General features: G+C 36.2%; 1 protein-coding gene across 1 annotated transcript in view; it reads right to left on the bottom strand.

The window, feature by feature from the left end:
• Nucleotides 1–17,094: 17,094 nt before the first annotated feature.
• Nucleotides 17,095–22,875, bottom strand: part of LOC117316315 (nuclear receptor coactivator 3-like) — a 64,335-nt gene continuing 58,554 nt past the window's right edge. The window contains exon 22 of the mRNA XM_033870855.1: nucleotides 17,095–22,125. Coding sequence (XP_033726746.1) covers nucleotides 22,054–22,125 — 72 coding nt within the window. The 3' untranslated portion in view covers nucleotides 17,095–22,053. The remainder of the gene's footprint in view (nucleotides 22,126–22,875) is intronic.

The following is a 22,875-nucleotide window of genomic DNA, read 5'->3' as shown; positions in this document are numbered from 1 at the left end:
ACATACACATGCAATATCGGGATCGGAAGCATTTTGACCATGAGGAGGAAAATGTTTATATCACCGACGCAAATGTCTATGTCTATGAACGCTGCTATTATATAAATCGTTGCGGAATTATAAGTGCCGCACCCACTCCCCGAAGTTTTTGCGATTGACGATCCCTAATTGAAAATTGTCCTTGATGCACGTTTTCACTCGCGTTGGTTGATAATATGATATTCCTGAAAAAAACTAACCCGTAGAAGATTGACCCATTTTCTTCCTGTTCGTGTGGCAACCGAAGCTCCTTTGACCTTGTCGTCTAGGTGTACTGTCCCTCAGCATACTGACCTGACGCACCTTGGTTACCTTGAACTCTTCTGTCACCGACTTGAGTGGAAGTTGGAGTCTGGATCCTGAGCTGTACATGCCTACACTGCTGAAGCTCCGAGATACGCTCAGCCATCGCCGAAGTTAACCGCAGATCTTCTTCTCCATTGCCTCTGCAGATGTCAGTTTGCTTCATAGACAAGTAATAGTCACAGTTGCCTTACTGATGTATCCAAGCCTTGAACATTCCCTGATCCTTCTACCTGCCTGTTCCTGTCGTTTCATGAACCATCAAACCACTTTCCGAGGCTCTTCACTGACTTTTCTGTGACTTTTGGTGTGTCCTCTCCCGTGACCTTGATTGAACCTTTTCTCCTGCACCCTGCCCACCTTCAGTGCGATACTCTGCAACTTGGCTGGTGTGAATCTCATACGTGCCCATTTGGACATCTCTTCCAGGTCTCTTAGGGCCCATCTTCCCTCTACCATGCACAGTCTTTGCTGTCACCATCATATCGTCCGTGGAAGCTCTGATTGGTGATTGTCTGATGCCAGCTGCCAAATAATGGCCTCTGCTCATCTTCTCGACAGCTTTGATAATCTTGTTCCTGGCTGCTGCAAAGAGTATCGCAGACATCGTCCACCCGGTGACTATCCCGACCTCAAGCTTCTGCCAAGCTGTTGTATAGTCATCTACGGTGAAACGCATTTTGAAGCTGTCGTAGTAGTCCCTTAATCTACATCTAGGAGAGTTTATATTTAAACACAACAGAGAGTATCGTCACTAAAACGAATCCGAAATTCTAACAAACAAACAAAAAAAGGTTAAAAAAATTCGAAGACAAGATATGAACAAAATGTGGATTTACATGGAGACAATAAAAAGTAAAAGGGAGAATATGACCAGGTGTTCCGTATGGCGAGCGTCTTCTGCTTCAAGGTGAAATTATGGGTCAAAACACGTTCTCAAAATTTAAAAAGAATAAAAGTTATCGGACGCCGTTTTACTATTTATTCCCGGTTAGTGATATCATTTAGTCCATAAGGTAATTAATTATGACTAATTTGGTGATTTAGAAGTTTCAATAGGTGATCTCACTCATGAATGTGTTCACACAATAGAAAAGATACCAAAGATGAAGTCTGTTATTCTAGTAGGGATGTGTTGTAGATATAAAGTCCAATGCAAACTTACAACAACTGCGGAAGAAGTTATATCAACTTATGTTAATCACTCTTTTTGACCCGGATGAAAGCGCGAGAGGGGTCAAGGTGTGGAAGGAAACCGGATTACCCAGAGAAACCCCACCTGGTTTGGCAGGTGACCCCATGCCTTTAATGTCCAAGTAAGGGAATCATCCCCAGCTGTCTGGGTGAAGCAAGTGTGTTACCACTGTGCCACCCTGCCACCCAGGTTAGCGTTCTTCTTGTTTAAAAACATTGCGATTTTTTTCAGCACGTACGATTTCAAAGATATGCCTAATTTGTTTGTCAGCGAGTGTGAATGTCATAAATTCGTCGTTCCTGTATCGGAAGTGTAAGAGTTTATCATTACAATACAGGTATTTACTTCAGTATTTCATATATCTCGTGTCTTGGTATACACACTGTAGCAGCACCCATTACCACAATTTTCGCAAGCCAAGTGTGTTCAACACCTTCACTGCCAAATGTGCTGTTCGACATTTTTGCTGGCCAAAGGGTGTTCCACATCTTCGCTAGCCAAATGTGTCCACACCTTGCTTAGTCAAGAGAGACTCACACTTTCATGAACCATGGGTGCTCAATATCTTCGCTAGCCGAGGGTGACCCACACCTTCTCTAGCCAATGGTGTCCACACCTTCGCTAATAAGGGTGCTCAATATCTTCTCTAGCCAAGGATGTCTCACACTTTCATTAGCCATGGGTACTTAATATCTACGCTAGCCAATGATGCCCTACATATTCGCTTGCACAGGCTATTCAATACGACACTTCCTATTTTTCACTGGGTCGTAATCTTTGGTAAGCGAAAATTCTAGTACCTGTTTATAGCATTTGCTTTAAAATTCGAATTGATTGTTTTTTTAATATAATTCTGAGGATCAGCAATGTGTTTTGTCGGTATTGGTGATGTATATTACAGTTAGATGCTTATATTGGAGAGCATTATACATTACTGATTATAGGAGCTCTTCAAATGTCATATTGGTGTATGTTACGTCATGTAGAACTAGTATTATTTCCTTCGGTTTTGTTTACAGAGTCTTTGTGTCTCCTCTCTCTTAAATTTGTTTTAGTCCTCTATCGGTTGAATCGGGAGGACTATGGGTTTCATCTCCGCACGTGCGTATGTATGTAACCCCAACGTGCGTCAGTGCTCTAGCGGCTTCATTCCTTGAGTACACTTCACACAATGGTTGAAAACCACAATATCTCATACAAGTTGGAGTTTTAGCTAGGTCAAGGTCACTGTAACTCTTTTTAGCGGGGACCGGGCATGCAATGCTTTCGACCAGTATGCTTATGCCTATTGCTATTTCCTTCATTTACAAGTTGCACTTCGATGCAAATTGGCGACTTGGTACAAGTTTGTGATTCTCCACAGGGCTTTACGGGGCAAACTTTACTATAGTTTATAGTGGGAAATCACAATTTTGACAATCATTTGTTTGATTTCTATTGGAATTCATTCTAACTTTGTTAACATTATCAGTATGGGGTAACAACTTGACTAACCCCCTTGGCTGATGGGTTTGGCAAAAATGGGTCAATAAAATTAACTCAAATATTTCAAAACTCAGGTGACCGTTAAGGCTCACGGGCCTCTTGCATTAAAAACCGGGAAACTATCCATTGATTACAGATAATCTCTGATGTGGTGCTCCAGTCTCTATATGTAAATAAGCTCCGGGAAATAAGCCATGCACGCATGCGCAAAATTATTTGATGGAAGAATGGCGGACTGCAACTGCAAACAAAGCCACGCATCAGAAGCCCAAAGCCGACCAAACGTTCTGGTTATGTGTAATGTTGAAACATCATCCAAGACTTACAGAGTCAACGTGGGTCTGTTAGACAGAAATAAAAGAAAGGTTAAACATGGAAAGCCACCATGAATTTGGCAGTGAAAGGTCTCGGCATTTGATAACATCCGGGGATTTAATCCGAAGGTTTCTTTATCGACCATATGGACCGGCTAACGTAGGAGCTCCTACCATAGTGTAAAGGAAGGAGGGTGGGATATTTTAAATAGGCCGATAAAACACCAGAAAGGATTACCGGGGATGTAACTCGGCACGATAGGATTGGTTCAGGTTCTATCTTCAAATGATTACTGCAAATTTTACTAATGAATTGTTGACGTTATTGAGCAGGTTTGACAGAAAGTAAATGAAGATAAACTCATGGAGGATTATGAAGTTTAGCTTGATGAAGTTTTATATCTATATACAAAAACATAGAGAGACTTTCAGAAAAGGCCATTGACGTTAAATTGTGAACCAGCAATTGACTTGTAAAATCATTATTTGATTCAATGACTTGTTCTAGTTATCAAAATTTCTGTGACTAAAGTTTACGACTGACAAAAACATTTCCCTAAAAGATTTGGGAAATGCCATGGCTAAAACGTTTATGATCGACATCATAATAGAGGGATTTCCATAGATAAATTTACACTTAATGGTATTGCGACACCAATAATAATAACCATCCGGAAAGTACCAACATTTGACGCAATACTTCCAGTATGTTAACGTCAAGTTTCTAAGTAGAAAACGTTTCCAGTAAACGTTTTGTAAAGCTATGTAGAAAATATTTCAAGTAAACACGTTTTGTAAAGCTATGTAGAAAATATTTTCAGTAAACATGTTTTGTAAAGCTATGTAGAAAATATTTCCAGTAAACACGTTTTGTAAAGCTATGTAGAAAATATTTCCAGTAAACACGTTTTGTAAAGCTATGTAGAAAATATTTCCAGTAAACATGTTTTGTAAAGCTATGTAGAAAACGTTTTCAGTAAACATGTTTTGTAAAGTATTATTTACGTTGTCGTAAATCAATGCGCCTTTAGATAATATGTTATAAAAATCACTGTGTAAGCGATTTTACCAGTTTTTAGTAACTAATCCATACTCAAACTGATGTGTATTATACACAAGTTGGCGGTTCCCCCCAACCTGATTGAAAAATGTTAGACAGACAACGGGAAGATTGAACAAGAGATCCCAGAGGTATCTTGGCGCCCACCATTGAATGATCGTTATAGGTTCCATGTCAGATTGATCTTTTCTCTACTTTTCCTTTCCTCTAAGTTTTACTAATCTGTGTAAATTCAAAAACAGCCCTCTAGTACTTTTCAAACAAGGGGAACCTATATTTAAAATTTAAGATTTAGCGATAATGGCTGTCTGTCGACCATGTTGTTTTCGGATTGGTCCTAAAATGCAATACCTGGGACGAAGGGGAACCTACATATGGAATTTGAGAAAGATCCCTTTAGTGCTTTCTGAGAAATAGCGATAACAAACTTAAATTGTCAAAATCCAAGATGGCTGCCTGTCGGCCATGTTGTTTTCCGATTGGTCTCAAAATGCAATATGCATAACAAGGCATCAAGGGGAACCTACATATGAAATTTGAGAAAGATCCCTTCATTACTTTCTGATAAATAGCTATAACAAACTTTAATTGTCAAAAGAGATCACAGAAGGGATCTTGGCGCCCACCATTGAATGATCTTTATAGGTTCCATGTCAGATTGATCTTTTCTCTACTTTTCCCTTCCTCTAAGTCTTACTAATCTGTGTAAATTCAGATAAAGCCCTCTAGTACTTTTCAAACAAAGGGAACCTATATAACAAATTTAAGATTTAGCGATAATGGCTGTCTTTCGGCCATGTTGTTTTCAGATTGGTCCCAAAATGCAATACCAGGGACCAAGGGGAACCTACATATGAAATTTGAGAAAGATCCTTTCAGCAATTTCTGAGAAATAGCGATAACAAACTTCAATAGTCAAAATCAAAGATGCTGCCTGTCGGCCATGTTGTTTTCAGATCGGTCCCACAATGCAATATGCATAATAAGAAGCCAAGAGGAACCTACAAACGAAATTTGAGAAAGATCCCTTCAGTATTTTCTGAGAAATAGCGATAACAAACTTCAATTGTCAAAATCAAAGATGGCTGCCTGTCGGCCATGTTGTTTTCGGATTGGTCTCAAAATGCAATATGCATAACTAAGCACAGAGGGGAACCTACATATGCAATTTGAGAAAGATCCCTTCAGCACGTTATAAGAAATAGTGATAACAATCTTCAATTGTCAAAATCCAAGATGGCTGCCTGTCGGCCATGTTGTTTTGCCATTAGTCTCAAAATACAATATGCATAACTAGGCACTGAGGGGAACCTACATATGAAATTTGAGAAAGATCCCTTTAGTACTTTCTGAGAAATAGCGATTAAAACTTCAATTGTCAAAATCAAAGATGGCTGCCTGTCGGCCATGTTATTTTCTGATTGATCTCAAAACGCAATATGCATAATTAGGCACCAAGGGGAACCTATATATGAAATTTGAGAAAGATCCCTTCAGCTTTTTCTGAGAAATAGCGATAACAAGAATTGTTTACGGACGGACCACAGACCACGGACGCAGGGCGATTTGAATAGCCCGCCATCTGATGATGGTGGGCTAAAAATGTTAGACAGACTATGGGAAGATTGAAAAATGTTAGACAAACTATGGGAAGAATGAAAAATGTTAGACAGACTATGGGAAGAATGAAAAATGTTAGACAGACTATGGGAAGAAAAACTCTAATTCACAGACGTTAGATACTGTATATATACACATGTATAATGTCTAACCTATACTATTGAGGACATTTGTGGATTAATGTCTACAGTAATGGGAATGATTAGGATTTAAACTAGTATCTTACTTTACATTTTACACTGATTTTACTGAATCTTTCTGCTTTAGTCCCTGTATGGTTTTACTTCGTTATTAACTTTTTATTGTAAAATGTCTTCATTTTCCTTTTCATACAAAACTTAGTCACAAAAATATACGAATATTCAAATATTTCTATATTCAAAGTTTTCTACAGTTTCAAATATATCGGAATTTGCCAGGTACATTTTTTACGTTTAAGGAATAGCATCGTACAAATAAACATAATATGGGTATACATAGGTCTAGATTTGCAAAAGTGTTTGTTATAAAGGTAAGACTGTGTGGAAAATACGAAATTTTGAACAAAACCTGATATGTACTTTATGCGAAAAGAATCTATTGTATCCCCATATAGTCATGCATGAAGTTCGTCTTGGCAAGCATACAACTTCTAGCATATACTAATGTGTGAATAATCCTTTAAAGTGACCATTGTAGAAGTATCAGTGTACGGACAGTTCAAACCCACATTATGACCATTAGTACTATTATCAATATTGTCTTATCATTAATATTATGAGTCAGCAAACAATAAGATTGTTTCTACATTTTTTAAAATCAATTAGGGACATCCCCGTTTCACTCCCATTCAGTCGATGCCATTTCTACTCCCCGATCATCTAACCTATGACATTGACAATAAGAAACAGTACCCAAATATATCAACTATTAAGATACAGGACCCAAATATATCGACCAATAAGATAACAAGATACAGGACCCAAATATATCGACCAATAAGATACAGGACCCAAATATATCAACCAATAAGATAAAGGACCCAAACATATCAACCAATAAGATAAAGGACCAAAATATATCAACCAATAAGATAAAGGACCCAAATATATCAACCAATATGATACAGGACCGAAATATATCGACCAATACGATACAGGACCCAAATATATCGACTAATAAGATACAGGACCCAAATATATCAATCAATGATACAGGACCCAAATATATCGACCAATAAGATAAAGGACCCAAATATATCAACCAATAAGAAAAAGGACCCAAATATATCGACCAATAAGATACAGGACCCAAATATATCAACCAATATGATACAGGACCCAAATATATCGACCAATAAGATACAGGACCCAAATATATCAACCAATAAGATAATAAGATACAGGACCCAAATATATCGACCAATAAGATACAGGACCGAAATATATCGACCAATAAGATACAGGACCGAAATATATCAACCAATAAGATACAGGACCCAAATATACCAACCAATAAGATAAAGGACCCAAATATATCGACCAATAAGATAAAGGACCCAAATATATTGACCAATAAGATAAAGGACCCAAATATATCGACCAACTAGAACACTGACACGTCAGAAAGGGCCCCGCTATGTGTCTGACCCTTCAGGGTAAATGTAATAATTATTGTCAGTGTTTTTCCTGCCTATATAACTGGGTGCGCCAAACGACCCCATTCTCAATGCGTTTTAGCCTGATTTTTTCCCAAAATCAACTCGAAAATTCCAAATAACATTTGTATGACGACTTTTCACAATCAATGAAAAAATTCCCAGTTTCGTTTTTAGGAATACACTGTGCACTGTAAAATTGGTTAGCATAGAAAATTCAATGTGTGTGTTTGGGTGTAATTTACAGTTTGCGCTCAAATTTTCCCAATTTGGCATATTGAAGTTTTCCCAAAATACCCAGGAAAAACACTGATTGTAATATATTGACATGAAACTATTAGATATATGTTTTTGATTAACCTTTGCTATTGTTTCATTAATGTTAGCATTAATAGGGCCACTGACAATACTGCTTATTATTATTGTATGGAAAAGCTAGCTAAAAGAATTCTACAAGCATTACACTTTTCAAATTTGTTTCAAATCTAAAATCAAGGAGCACACAAACTGATATAAACTCAATGCAGTTATTCTAATAAGGTAAACTTGAGAGGGTTTTCTGAAAAACAAAACATACCAAATGTGAAGAAAAGGGGAGAAAAAAGGATTTTTTAAAATATTTTAATAATGTCCTTTTTTTGTCATTTGAGGTATAAGAAATCCAAACCAATACTTTTTTCACCTTTTTTTGTTTTAAAACTTTTTATATTTAGACCCAATCAACTTCAAAATTTGGTCGCTTGACACCAACTTACCTTCTTAATGTCATAACAAAATCTTAAATACCATTTAAAAAATGTCAATCCGACCTTAACATATGACCCATTGACTTTGAACTTTGGTCAGTTGATACCTTGTTTGATTGTGACCAACTTAAGATTTACCATTTAAAAAATGTCAATTCGACCTTAACATATGACCCATTGACTTTGAACTTTGGTCAGTTGATATCTTGTTTGATTGTGACCAACTTTGCATAAGTCATAAATTATGCTAATGGAAGACTGTAATAGTATTGTATATGTATGTGTGTATTGTGGTTTTATGTCAATATGTAAAATGTTACATCATCGAAAATCGGCTTCCCTCAATACCTGTATGTACCAATTTTTGCCGCAATCAAATAATATCAAAATTTCTACCAATCAGAAGCCTCTGTTTCATTCCCATGACAACACAGGTTTTGGAAAGGTGAACCATTGTTCCCTCAAAACCCCTATATACCAATTCTCTCACCAAAATCGAACAATAACTAAATTTTGACCAATCAGAAACCTCCATTTGTTACCATGGAAACAGACGGTTTCGTAAGTGGTACCATTGTGTTTGGCTTCCCTAAATACCACTATGTACCAATTTTCACCGAAATCGAACAATATCGAAATTTCAACCAATCAGAAACCTCCATTTGTTACCATGGCAACAGACGATTTTGTAAGTGGTACCATTGTGTTTGGCTTCCCTAAATACCACTATGTACCAATTTTCACCGAAATCCTCCAACTCTTGTCAATAATTTGGCGCAAAAGAAAAAACGGACAGACGGACAGACAGACGGACAGACGGACAACCTGATTACTATAGGGCGCCGCATCTTTGATGCGGGGCCCTAATAAACAATTCTGCAATCTGCTATAACTAATGTTTCAAATTTATATAAAAGCATATCAAAAACAAGATCATTCATTGATAAGAAAATGTCAAAATTGTTTTGACTGCTAAAATCCAAAAGGGTCGATTACCTGGCATTTTGAAGCCGACCCAGGATGACCTTGACTGTTGACCTTTGAACTTGTGACCTTGAACTATGAGTTTGATAATTCTGTCAGTTAACTCTTGGTTTATTTCTTGACAACTTTGCATAATCGAATAGTGAACAGTTAAAAACAACAAAGATCCAGTATTTTCATGTTAATGTTAAAATCCAATATGGCCGCCTAACAGCCATTTTGAATCCGATTTGCATGAAATACTACACATCTGATCTAGGATGCATGAGGAATCATCAGTTCCAATTTAATACAAATCCTTCATCTCCTTCAATCATTTTTGTGCAGAAGAAAAAAAACGGACAGACGGACGGACAGACAGACAGACAGACAGACAGACGGACGTACGGACAGACGGACAACCTGATTACGATAGGGCACCCGCATCTCTCGATGCGGGGCCCTAATAAGATAAAGAACCCAAATATATCAACCAATAAGATAAAGGACCCAAATATATCGACCAATAAGATACAGGACAGAAATATATCGACCAATTTGATAAAGGACCCAAATATATCAACCAATAAGATACAGGACCGAAATATATCAACCAATAAGATAATAAGATACAGGACCGAAATATATCGACCAATAAGATACAGGACCCAAAAATATCGACCAATAAGATAATGAGATACAGGACCCAAATCTATTGACCAATAAGATGCAGGACCCAAATCTATTGACCAATAAGATACCAGACTCAAATATATCGACCAATAGGATAATAAGATACAGGACTGAAATCTATTGACCAACAAGACAAATTTACATAAAAAGATGACTTACGAAGACATTTTTTTTGTGCAATTGTATCTGCTATTAAAAAGTAGTCTCCAAATTCACGATAAAAGTTTGAGTATCTGTTTGTATATATGAAACATTGCTAAAATTTTTAACATGATTATGGTTTTAATTTGATCTAAATCTAAATTGACACCGACATTGGTAAAGTGATTAACAATACGTGTATGGGTTTCTATCCACAGAGCTGATTATTACCAGAAGTTATATATTGAGGGACATTCCCAAAATAAATGAATAATTGATTCATCATTTTTATTATAGAAAGAATAGAAAGAGGAGTTTTTAATCTTAATTGTGCAAAGATATTTCTTTTTAGCGATGAAACAATCGGAGATTAGAGTCAGTATTGTTTTTACTACCTACAATTGCATTCATTCTCCTGCCAAAATTGATGGTTTTGTACATTAAATTCTATATGACCATTTGTCTTGATGACTTGTATTGATATTTAGCTGTTTAATAAAGAGGTCATACATAGAAGCCCATGTTTATTTGTTATTACACGATACACATATAGATAGGCGATGCAATAAGGAAGTATATATTGTAGCACCTCGATTTCTAAGAAGATTCAAATTAGCTAAAATAGCATTCCTTATACCATAGATTTCCTCTTATTATAGAATTAAATAACATTTCTCACAGAAATGCCTGTATTTTAAGATCATCTTTCTCTTGCCGTTTAATTTTTTGTAAACAAAATATATGCCCTTGTTGTTTGACCAAAGTTTAAGACAGGGATTTGTATATACATTCTACGTTCTTTTTTTAAGAACGCCGACGTGGCGCAGCGGGTATTTCTGGCAAGGCCATTGGGTTGCATAGATCGAGGCCCGGTTAGGGCACAATTTAAGTCATAAAGTTATCTTCCTTCATCAATTGTGTTACTATGTTTTGGTGATGCGAAGATAAAGATTTGAATTTCCTGTCGTAGTTTGGTTTGTTTTTGTTTAACGTCCTATTAACAGCCAGGGTCATTTAAGGACGTGCCAGGTTTGGAGGTGGAGGAAAGCCGGAGAACCCGGAGAAAAACCACCGGCATACGGTCAGTACCTGGCAACTGCCCCACGTAGGTTTCGAACTCGCAACCCAGAGGTGGAAGGCTAGCGTTAAAGTGTCGGGACACCTTAACCACTCGGCCACCGCGGCCCCGTGTCGTTGTTGTACTCGATGAATATATATATATATATATAACTTAGCAACACAAATGACGAAGGAAGACAACTTTTTGACTCGTGCCCTGACCGAGCCTCGAACTCGCGATCTACGGCACTCAATCGCCTAGCCAGAAATACCTGCAGCTTATAAAGTTGTCTTCCTTCGTCATTTGTGTTGCCAAGTTATATATCTATTTATTAGCACAATGTATCATATACACTATGTGTTGGTGATCCGAAGATATAGATTTGAATTTCCTGTCGTAGTTGTACCGAGAGAAATATATATATATGTATACAGTTTTTCAAGCTTAGTACATCTGTCATTATTTTTTCCCTTCTTATCAGCAAAGTAGGCTTTGTCATAGAACGGATGTTTAACAGAATCCTCTAAAAAATGGCTGGTAATTTATAGCAGAGATGAAAATGGACTAAGGGCAAAAAGGCTGAAAATTAGATTACTCAATCTTTTCAATGGGAAAAATTACAAGTTTACATTACACTGATATTCTCAAAAAGGCTGAAATCAGCGAATCAGCTGAACATTCTCATCTCTTTATAGTTAGTTTATAATACAGAAGAATGAATATCCAAAATTTTATTGAGATGATAATACGGCGGCTGATTATGGAGACAACTACCAAACTTTGAGTATTCAACCTACCACATGGAAAGGCATGTATTCTCACGTCTCATTGACACTGTAGTGTAATCTTCAGTTCTTGAAGCTCAGATTTTACTTTACAAGTGTGGACATATTACACATCATCAAGTTTGCATGGACACATAAATGTATATGAGTTCGTTGACTTTTGAAGTACATTTATACGACAGTCCATGGCTCAGCGGTAACATACTCACATTTTTACCTACTTTCTTTTACCAAGATCCTCAAATGATACAATATGGACAAACCAGAGACGTACAAGTTGATATGATCTAGTCTGAAATTGTCGTACGAGGACAAAGTGTGAAGTAGGATTCAGAGAGGAGTCACTGGATATATCCCTGGTAACAAGGTTTGCGACGTAGAAGCTGTAAAGTAGATATTTTCCCGCAGTCACAGATGTGTATGAAAACAAAACACAAACACATGAATTATTTTTATTTATCTTTAATGTGTTTTTTCCTGAATTCCATTGAACTATAATGGGCTATACAATGATGAAGATGAAAGAAAACAACATATTTCAATCAGTTATCTCCCCTTCTTAGACGTGTGATTGTACTGAATGATCCCGATCCTTACTCTCCAAACAAAAGTGAGAGTCAACCAAGGACCATACTCTCGAAACAAAATGAAGCATAATGACCCGAACCTCTCAACAACATCGTGAGAATAAGCATCAAAAATAACAACACTATACTTTGTACAAGATCATTGTAAATATTTAGCCTGGCCAGACATTTGTTATCAATGAAAACAAAAAACTTACGGATGTTTATAATACAGTAACAACATAACAAAAACTTCAAAATCACGGAACAAGGTAATATACCAACAAACAAAAAGATGAGAGTGAAATTCTCTGGGTGAAATAAAAGTGTGAAACATGTAGCATGAAGGAAAAAGAATACAATTTTTCCTTGTCTTAAGTTTTCAAATATATACACATTCATTTCATAGCTATACTGTTATGTATATATATATATATTTATATATGCATTTAAAAGACAAATCATGTTAGCACTTAATGAAAATAGGTAACAAAGAAGAATGGGTAAAAATGCAAAACAATACTTTTTGTTAAAACTCATGGATGTGGACATAACAGGATAGACAGGAGAGAAATGGGACGATGAGAGAAAACAAAGTTGACAAAATCATACACTGAAAGAATTTCCTACAATTTAATTGAGACATTCATAACTGCCCAGTCCCTAAATTGTTATTGAATGACCCCTAATCCCTGGTCGGAAACAAACTGTAAACTTACACACAGTCGAGAAATGTGTTCGACACATTGGATGCTAAATTGGGCAACATTTCTGGGATTGAAAGTCTGTGTCTTAATTGATACAGTGAAATAATTACGATGTGAGATATTGGAAGCATATCGTCCGCTTTCCGGTACATATTTTTGAAAACTTTCCAGGCATCGTTATATCTGAACAATCAGATATGGACTTTATAGAAGACTCATCGTAAGTCAGCACACACATTTAGAGGGGTTGAAGTCGATATTCAAATATATCTACTTTCCTTTTTATTTCACGGCATGTGCTCGAAAAATGTTCATACTTTGTTATTTCAACAAATTGATATCCGGAAGTCTTCTAAAATAATTTTGCCAAGGACACTGTTCTTTTTTTAAACATTTTTACAAGATTGTGCTTTCCAAATACATTACGATATCAAATCTTGGCAGAGCCGTCCCACAATTACATATTTTTTGTAATATTAACAAATTTATGTATAGAACAGGCATAAAGATTGATGAAATATCTATGATCAATAAAATATTGATCTGACTACCTTTTTGACAGTTTTTCATCTCTTTTTGCAATCAATTACTTTGTTCAATGTATCTATATTTTGATAATGAATGGAAATATACCATAAAAACGTGCATTGCATCATGTATTAAAATGTGATTTTAGGGCATTCAATTTTAGTAAGCTAACATCCGAAAAATCCTTACTGAGCCAAGACATTATACCTTCCAACAATATCCATCACTTTGTTTCTTACCTTTAAAATAACATTTTTTTCATAAATTTACATTATATATACTTCAAACAATGCCGTTTCCAAGAAAAGAGATAAAAGCAGAACATCACCGGGAATGCTATAATTATCTCCCCTCAACATTGAAAACAAAAAATTTTGTATTCCATAGTCATTAAAAATTGAAGAAATACACCAGTAAATTTCTGTTCAGCATTTGGAATATTTTTCCAAAACAAAAACAGCCAGAGTGATCAGACCCTGTCATATCTCCAAAATTAAAAAGTGCTGACAACACCAAAGATAGGTCAAGGATATGCATTACAAGCAGTAACTACAATCACGAAATGTTTTAATATTATTTTGTTTTGATAACAACAAATCACCGTCAACTTCAATATCACAAATTTAGTGTGCAGTAATGTCACTGGAGAGAAAAATCAAATTTTAGAGCTGGTTTCCCCACATCCTTCTCCCACAATAGTCTAGCATATCTCTAATCATGGACATGGTTAGCTTCCAGCTATATGTCTGTCTATTATGCATTTGAAAAACAAAACAAAAAGAACTAGCACATGCATTGCAAGCAGGCTAAATATTATTCCTTACATAACACCTACCTAATCTTACACCAAACCTTCTATATATCGGTCATAAAACTTACGTAACACCTACCTAATCTTACACCAAACCTTCTATATATTGCCCATAAAACTTACGTAACACCTACCGTATCTTACACCAAACCTTCTATATATTCCCCATAAGACTACCAATAATCTCTTACCATTATTATATTGAATTCAAAAGCATTCCATTGATCCATGAAATATTTTCAACTGAAAATGAACTAAACATTCCTTTTTGTTTAAAGATATTACATCTTCATCAAAGAGTGATTATGATCAAGGGGAAGCAGATTAGGTTGTTACGCAATATAAAAAGTTACATACTTTATGCTATTACCACCTTCCAAAAGTTTGAGCTTCTATTTTCACCTTTAAAATTTGAATTGAACAAAAAAGTAATAACATCCTGAAGATCTGGTACATTGGTTTCAGGATTAAGGATGGTGCTTTTAATCAGATAGAAGTGTAAGGAATTAATTGTTCGAAGACACATATTCACCACTTAGATAGGACCCTAAACTTGTTAACTCACAACCTTTACTATTCCTTCAAGTCCTCTTGAACTGGTAGAACTACATATGTAGTTAATATCGCCAACATCACCTTGAGTTGTTGCTCAAAGTTCCGTCCCCTCCCCAGACATCACTGTCTTCCTCAACCCTTGGCCCTATATATCATCTATCACTTAAAGGGATATTTCTCAAAAGTTGGAATCATTTCTCAATAACTTTTAAAACTATTGTTAGCATCAAAATAAATTTCCTGTGGTCAACTTCGACTAGAGAAATTGGCAGGTATAGTTAATCATACCATCTCATTAAAGCGTGTACGGAAATTCGGAAATGCAGGTTCATGAGTTCATAGATTATAATCAAAGTAAAAATTTCTGTGGAGATCTCTAATTCATTGCTTTGTTAGGCTTATTCAATGCCAATTTTAAGATGAACATACATATTTCATACTGTTCGGCATCCTGTTGTGAAGTAATCATAGCCAAACATACGCATAAACAGATGTAGTTAAATCTATATAGAATGCCTATAAATTAAATATCATCTTTTTGTTTATATGGTAAATTCAGTCGCATGATTTTATAAAAAACAAGAGGCCCATGGGCCTTAACGGTCATCTGACAAACACTTACACTTACAGCAGGGACACACACCCCAATCCAGCATTATTACCATAAATTATTTATCGCAGCCAGTTATGTTTTAGATCAAATTTGGTTTTTATCCATTTAGCTTGTCCAGGAAGAGCAGCATCATAAAGCAAAATTTTAGCCAAGTTCCCATTTTTGGGGCATGCCCCTCTGTCTCAATAGGTCAGACAAGACTCATTTATATCTATTAGGATTGCCTTTCCCCAATGATGTTTCATACTAAATATGGTTGTAATCAATTCAGGCATTAAGGAGGAATTGCATTTTTAAGAAATGTTTAACCTAAGCGCTCCTTTTGCCCCATCTTTTTTCCCCAGGGGTCAAACCTGTCTCATTAAAAAATATGATTGCCGTCACCTTATGTTTCACATCAAATTTGGTTGTAATCCACCAAAAGGTTAGGGAGGATTAGGATTTAACAGCAAATATTCACCAAAGTTCCCCTTTTGGGGCCCCGCCCCTCTGGCCCTAGGGGTCAAACCAGCCTCATTTATATAAAATATGATTGTCCTCCTCCAATGATGTTTCACACCAAATTTGGTAATAATTCACTATGGGTGTTAGGAGGAGTAGGATTTTATAGCAAAATTTCATCAAAGTTCCCCTTTTGGGGCCCCGCCCCTCTGGCCCCAGGGGCCACACCAGCCTCATTTATATAAAATATGACCACCCTCCACCAATGATGTTTCACACAATATCTGGTTGAAATCCACCAAAGGGTTAAGGACGAGTAGGATTTTATAGCAAAATTTCATCAAAGTTCCCTTTTTTGGGCCCGTCACTCTGGCCCCAGGGCTCACACCAGCCTCATTTATATAAAATATGACCACCCTCCCCCAATGATGTTTCACAACATATCTGGTTGAAATCTACTAAAGGGTTAAGGAGGAGTAGGATTTTATAGCAAAATTTCATCAAAGTTCCCCATTTGGGGCCCCACCCCTCAGGCCCCAGGGGTCACACTAGCCTCATTTATATAAAATATGACCGCCCTCCCCCAATGATGTTTCACACCAAATTTAGTTGTAATCCACCCAAGGGTAAAGGAAGAGTAGGATTTTATAGCAATATTCACCTAAGTTCCCTTTTTGGGGCCCCGCCCTTCTGGCCCCAGGGGTCAGACCAGCCTCATTTATATAAAATATGATTGCCCTCCCCCAATGATGCTTCAAACCAAATTTGGAAGTAATCCACCCAAGCGTTAAGAAGGAGTAGCGTTTTGAAAGAAAAAGTTTACGGACGGCGCACGGCGCACGGCGGACGGCGGACGACGACGGACGAAGCACGATGACTATAGGTCATCAGATGACCTAAAAACAAACCCCAAAAAACATTAAATGAAATCCTTCCTTGTGCGGAATATCCCTTTAACATGTAAAAAACACTGACAACCGTCATCAATCCAATTAGCTGTATTAAAAAACAGCCCAAGTAAATACTGACCTTAATTTATGCATTATGTACTACTACAGATCCTTTGTTTAAATAATCTTCATTGTCATCCCAGTCTTTTAAGCCCTAATATCGTTACATTTTCATCCCAGTCTTTTAGGCCCTAATATCGTTATTGTTTTACTAGCTGAAATATGGTTGTATATCCTGTCTTAACACCTGAACAGACCACAGCGACTTGGCAAAAGTTCCATACCAATAAAAGAACAGTCAATGTATTAATTGTTAAATATAATACATACATATTGATTGGTTTACGAATTTGTGCCAAGCCCCTGTGGTAGAGCCCACTATCCCCAATCATGTATCATTCATCAAATATAATACATGCATATGGACAGTGGGTTGGGAATTTGTGCCAAGTTCCCGTGGTGTTTTAGAAGCAGAAATTGATTTCATATGATTTCAAAATACCATATACATTATCATTTTGAACATAGACAATCTTATTAATGGCAAAGTGAGAGAACACAAAGCAACACAACAAGTGGACAAACAAATCAACCGGTATTGAAGCATGTTGTGCAATGTATAATGCACAACATTAAATCCAGTTTTTGCATACTCTACATTATACAACTTAATACAATGTCTGGCCACACCAACCGCAACAAAAATACATCATTTTCCAGCCACTGGTGTTGTCGCTGGATCACAAAGTGACTTCCATTTCAACAAATTCAAAGGACCTGAGTACACACATAACATTGGATATTGCAAATTCATCTACTAAAAAAGTATTTTTATCATAGGAACGCTTTTGAGCAAGTCTCATATGACCCGTTTAGTGTAATTTAAAAAAAAAACTAATCAAATTCAATTTAATAATGAACAAAACTGAGTAAATGTCATTAATACTTAAAGTTATTAAGCTACGACATCAATGAGAATTAGTTGTTTTCTAAAGCTAAGTACAATAAAGAGAGGAGTTGTGCATAAAAGAAGTTTCTTCTGACAAATCAGGTATTCAAATTCCTAATGAAAATTGAAAAATAAACTTATAACAGTTATATATTAGCACAGAATGTGAAAAGAAGATCTGTTGGAATAGGGTAGTCCTTTAACTGTCTTCATTAAAGACTAAACACAACTTGACCTCATCAGCTTATCCATCAATGATATCTCACAACTTGTTATATAATTTGAACTTTCCATATACATATATATTGTATAGAATAAATAACCCTAGAGCATTTGACCTTTCCATATACATAGCTTTCCCTAAGCGTTTGACCTTTTCGTATTCATAAATTAACCCTAGAGCGTTTGACCTTTTTGTATTCATAAATGACCCTAGAGCGTTTGACCTTTTCGTATCTATAAATGACCCTAGATAGTTTGACCGTATCGTATAGAATAGATGACCCTAGAGCGTATGACCTTTTTTTCGTATTCATAAATGACCCTAGAGCGTTTGACCTTTTCACATTCATAGATGACCCTAGATCATTTGACCTTTTCGTATACATAGATGACCCTAGATCGTTTGACCTTTTCGTATACATAGATGACCCTAGATCATTTGACCTTTTCGTATACATAGATGACCCTAGATCGCTTGACCTTTTCGTATACAAAGATGACCCTAGATCATTTGACCTTTTCGTATACATAGATGACCCTAGATCGTTTGACCTTTTCACATTCATAGATGACCCTAGATCATTTGACCTTTTCGTATACATAAATGACCCTAGATCGTTTGACCTTTTCGTATACATAAATGACCTTAGATCGTTTGACCTTTTCGTATACATAAATGACCCTAGATCGTTTGACCTTTTCGTATACATAAATGACCTTAGAACTTCTGATCTTTTCACATAAAAAGAAATGGATTGTTTTTGTATCGTATAGAAGTAATATGTTTTTGTATTGTATAGAAGTAATATGTAAGTAAACATTTTATTTTTCCTAACCTAAAACTGCAAATAAAAATAATACTTTACATACCAGGTAGTTGGCAAGACATTTCAATAAAAACTTCAAACAATGATCACAAGTTTTAAAGTACGAGGTGGTAAAGACATATGTATATATATATAGCTATACAAGGTTCCTAAGATAAAAATATTTTCAATAAGTTCAGCCTCTCTTTATATTCCTCTTCTGAAAAAAAAAAAAAACGAAAACAAAAAACAGGAGAAAACAAATGTGTTGATATATATATATACACTATATATAAATCCTATACTTACAATGTAATCTTGTTATCAATTAATGGGAACAAAAATAGGGTTACGATCTGGATGAAATATTCTACAGATAAAATGAAGGGATGAGTTTTTTGTGATCATTACAACAGCACTGTGCATGTTCACACAATGTTTTACTTTAAAACATCAAATGAATGAGTGAACAAGACATATATTTGATATATATATAATATATATGGACATGTTATACTGCTATTTATATACACAAAGTATATGTTACATGTGGAAATATACATTTTACGGCCCAAACTCTTATCACCCACAAGAAATCCTTCTGGAAAGTTGCAGTAGTACCAGGTACCACTTCGAAACACACAGCTTCAATTTTGATTGAGTTTCTTGTAAGGAAATGCCTCAATTTTCCTGGATCATTTGCCTCGTAGACAAAACCCATTATTTATTACCCAAGAACTGACAATGAGTATATAGTTTGTGAGCTCGGACTGTAATAAATGGAGGAAATATCTTGGCGACATCCTGTACGTTTCGGGAATCGTCCGATTATGTTCCCGGTAGAATTTCCCACTATGCTGTCTGACAGACTGTAGGTATAGCTCTACAAATTCGGTCCATGATCAGATACATATAACAGAGGTCAGACAAGAAAACAATCACAGGTTCAGACAATTTCTTCTATAACTTCGTTGTAATGTAGCAAGAGCCAGCGTTTTGATTTTGAAGGAAAACACTACAATAATTGTTCTTTACGAAGAAATTGCCTCGCACATCCATACTGTTGCTTGGTGCCGTAGTCCCGATTTAAGTAAAAGGTTGTGAGATCTATACACGGTACATTCCTTTTCATCACCATGTATAATTGAAGGCAATAACACACTTTATGTAACTTAGACGTTCCAACTGTTTCTAAGGCATTAGCTCGATTAAATTGAAAAATAACGGGAAAGGGGCCTACGTATTAGCTGCCTAGAATAAACTATCTCACATGTAATATATAATTTGTATTCAACGTCATAATTTCCCTCTGTTCTGAAGAATCTGGTGATTTCTGTCATTTTAAAGTTTTGATGAGTGAAATTTGAAGTGTACTTTTAGAAGATAGGCGTGAATGATACAGATATAGATAATAAGTCATGTTGAAACGGTCGTTAATTTCAAACATTCAACATGGAAATTCGGGACAACTGCAGGATCTGTGTTGATGTAATGGAAAATTGAAGATGACAAAATTCCATAGGAAGTGTTCCTTTGGTCCATGGTGACTAATGATGATACCTACAGAAATCTATACTTCTTTCATTGCTGTCAGGTAAAAACACGATACATATCTTCAGATACGAAAAATATACACTTACTCCATTAAGTATACATAGGTTTAATTGAAGAAAAATCCCTGGTTTATCGTGATTTGATTAGGCACTTTGTGCTTTAAGCCCTATACCGGCTTGAGCACTTCGACTGGTTCCCATACCATGGGAGAGTAGCAGAGCTATTCCTGTCGTTCCTCCTTCCCTGTTTTACTTTAGACACCATTGTTTCTCCTCCCCTCGTTTACTTTCAGTGCCACCGTGCTCACATTCAACAGGCGTAGGAGGGTCTGTCACAATACATATTCATACAACTCCGTTACTAGTGATGTGTATGGGAATTATATTTTCTGGTCACCAACGACTTGGCCGCTTAGTGTTCGGTAGCCATATTGTCTCTGATTGTCGGCCCGATTTGCAGGTATAGTAGCCATCACCGATAACTCTGTCACACAATACCATCACCATATGTCTTTAGACGCTATATAACTTCTGGATGACTATATTTTGTCCCTAGACACACTTTGCCTATTTTGGTCACAGATTACATGAAAATTGTCCCTGTTCGTGACTGTGACCATATCATGTCCATCAGAAACTGTGTATCTCCATGGTTACCATATCTTGTCACTAGACACTGTGTCTCCATGGTTACCATATCTTGTCACTAGACACTGTGTCTCCATGGTTACCATATTTTGTCACTAGACACTTTGTGCCTCCATGCTTACTATATTTTGTCACTAGACACACTGAGTTTTAATATCTTTTTCATAGTTAGCACCTCCATTTGTTAACTACTTCAATCCAATACACATACCCTAGCATCCTTTCAAGGAATGTCCTGAACTCTGGATCTAATCCACAAATCAGAACCATTGATTGTTTGATCGCCCTTCCCTGATGAGCCTTGTATATTTCCATACTTTCAGTATAGAACCCATTCCTTTATAATACATCAAAAAGATGCCTTTGTCAAATCTGAATTTTTTAACATTTCCTTGATTTTTCAATCTTTCAATATTGAATGGATACTGTCTTCCACACGTAAATATCCCCTTCACAGTCTCCCAATTCTAATGTAGAATCACACCACATTTCAAACAGCTGGTAATCCATTTTGGAATATCTCACACTGCGTGGATTCTGTCTGTTCAATGTGTTATTCACACAGAGTAGAATCAGTTTATAACCCGTGTTTCTCCATCCGCACTGATAAGTCAATATAGAAATAACAATAAGAATTTTTTCAAAATCTAAACGTGGCGTTTCGTCATTCTGAGGAGAGAAGCTGTTGCAGGAGACTGTTCTTGTGCTCAGCTGGCTTGATGTCCTCGCAGTTTGTCTGAAAAATAGATAAATGAATAACATTAGGTTGTAGTGGTTAAAAACTTTACTTAGCTATCTTGTCAGCAAAAATTCCAAAATGTCTGTATTAGATATCATCATGATCATTCATCATCATTTTTGTTATTCTTGTCTACATTCATCATCATTTTTGTCATTCTTGTCTACATTCATCATCATTTTTGTCATTCTTGTCTACATTCATCATCATTTTTGTCATTCTTGTCTACAATCATTTTCATTGTTGTCATTCTTGTCTACAATCATTTTCATTACAGGCCTAGTGGGAAATCTGAAGCTGTAGTACAGCTTCAATTGCAGCATCTTACTAAAAGAATTTTTTAAGTCCCCTGAGAAATCTTTCATCAAGTTTTCTCACTTATGTTTCATGGGCCAGCAAGCGTTTTCACCTGTTAAGCTGAAAGATTCCAGTTAACTGGGTCGTTAAGCTGAAAGATTCCAGTTAACTGGGTCGTTAAGCTGAAAGATTCCAGTTAACTGGGTCGTTAAGCTGAAAGATTCCAGTTAACTGGGTCGTTAAGCTGAAAGATTCCAGTTAACTGGGTCGTTAAGCTGAGGGTCGTTAAGCTGAAAGATTCCAGTTAACTGGGTCTAACTGAAGTTTAGTGTCAAAGCTGCTATAGCCCCTTAACCCAATACAATATTGATGATTAATGTTTTAGTTGAATTTTTCATTTCTTTTGTGTCTTTTGTTTATGAAATATAAATCTTCAGACTTCAGTTTAAA

Source organism: Pecten maximus, chromosome 18 (assembly GCF_902652985.1).
Source record: "Pecten maximus chromosome 18, xPecMax1.1, whole genome shotgun sequence".
In the NCBI taxonomy this organism is placed as follows: domain Eukaryota; kingdom Metazoa; phylum Mollusca; class Bivalvia; order Pectinida; family Pectinidae; genus Pecten; species Pecten maximus.
This window is presented reverse-complemented; position numbering and strand designations above follow the sequence as displayed.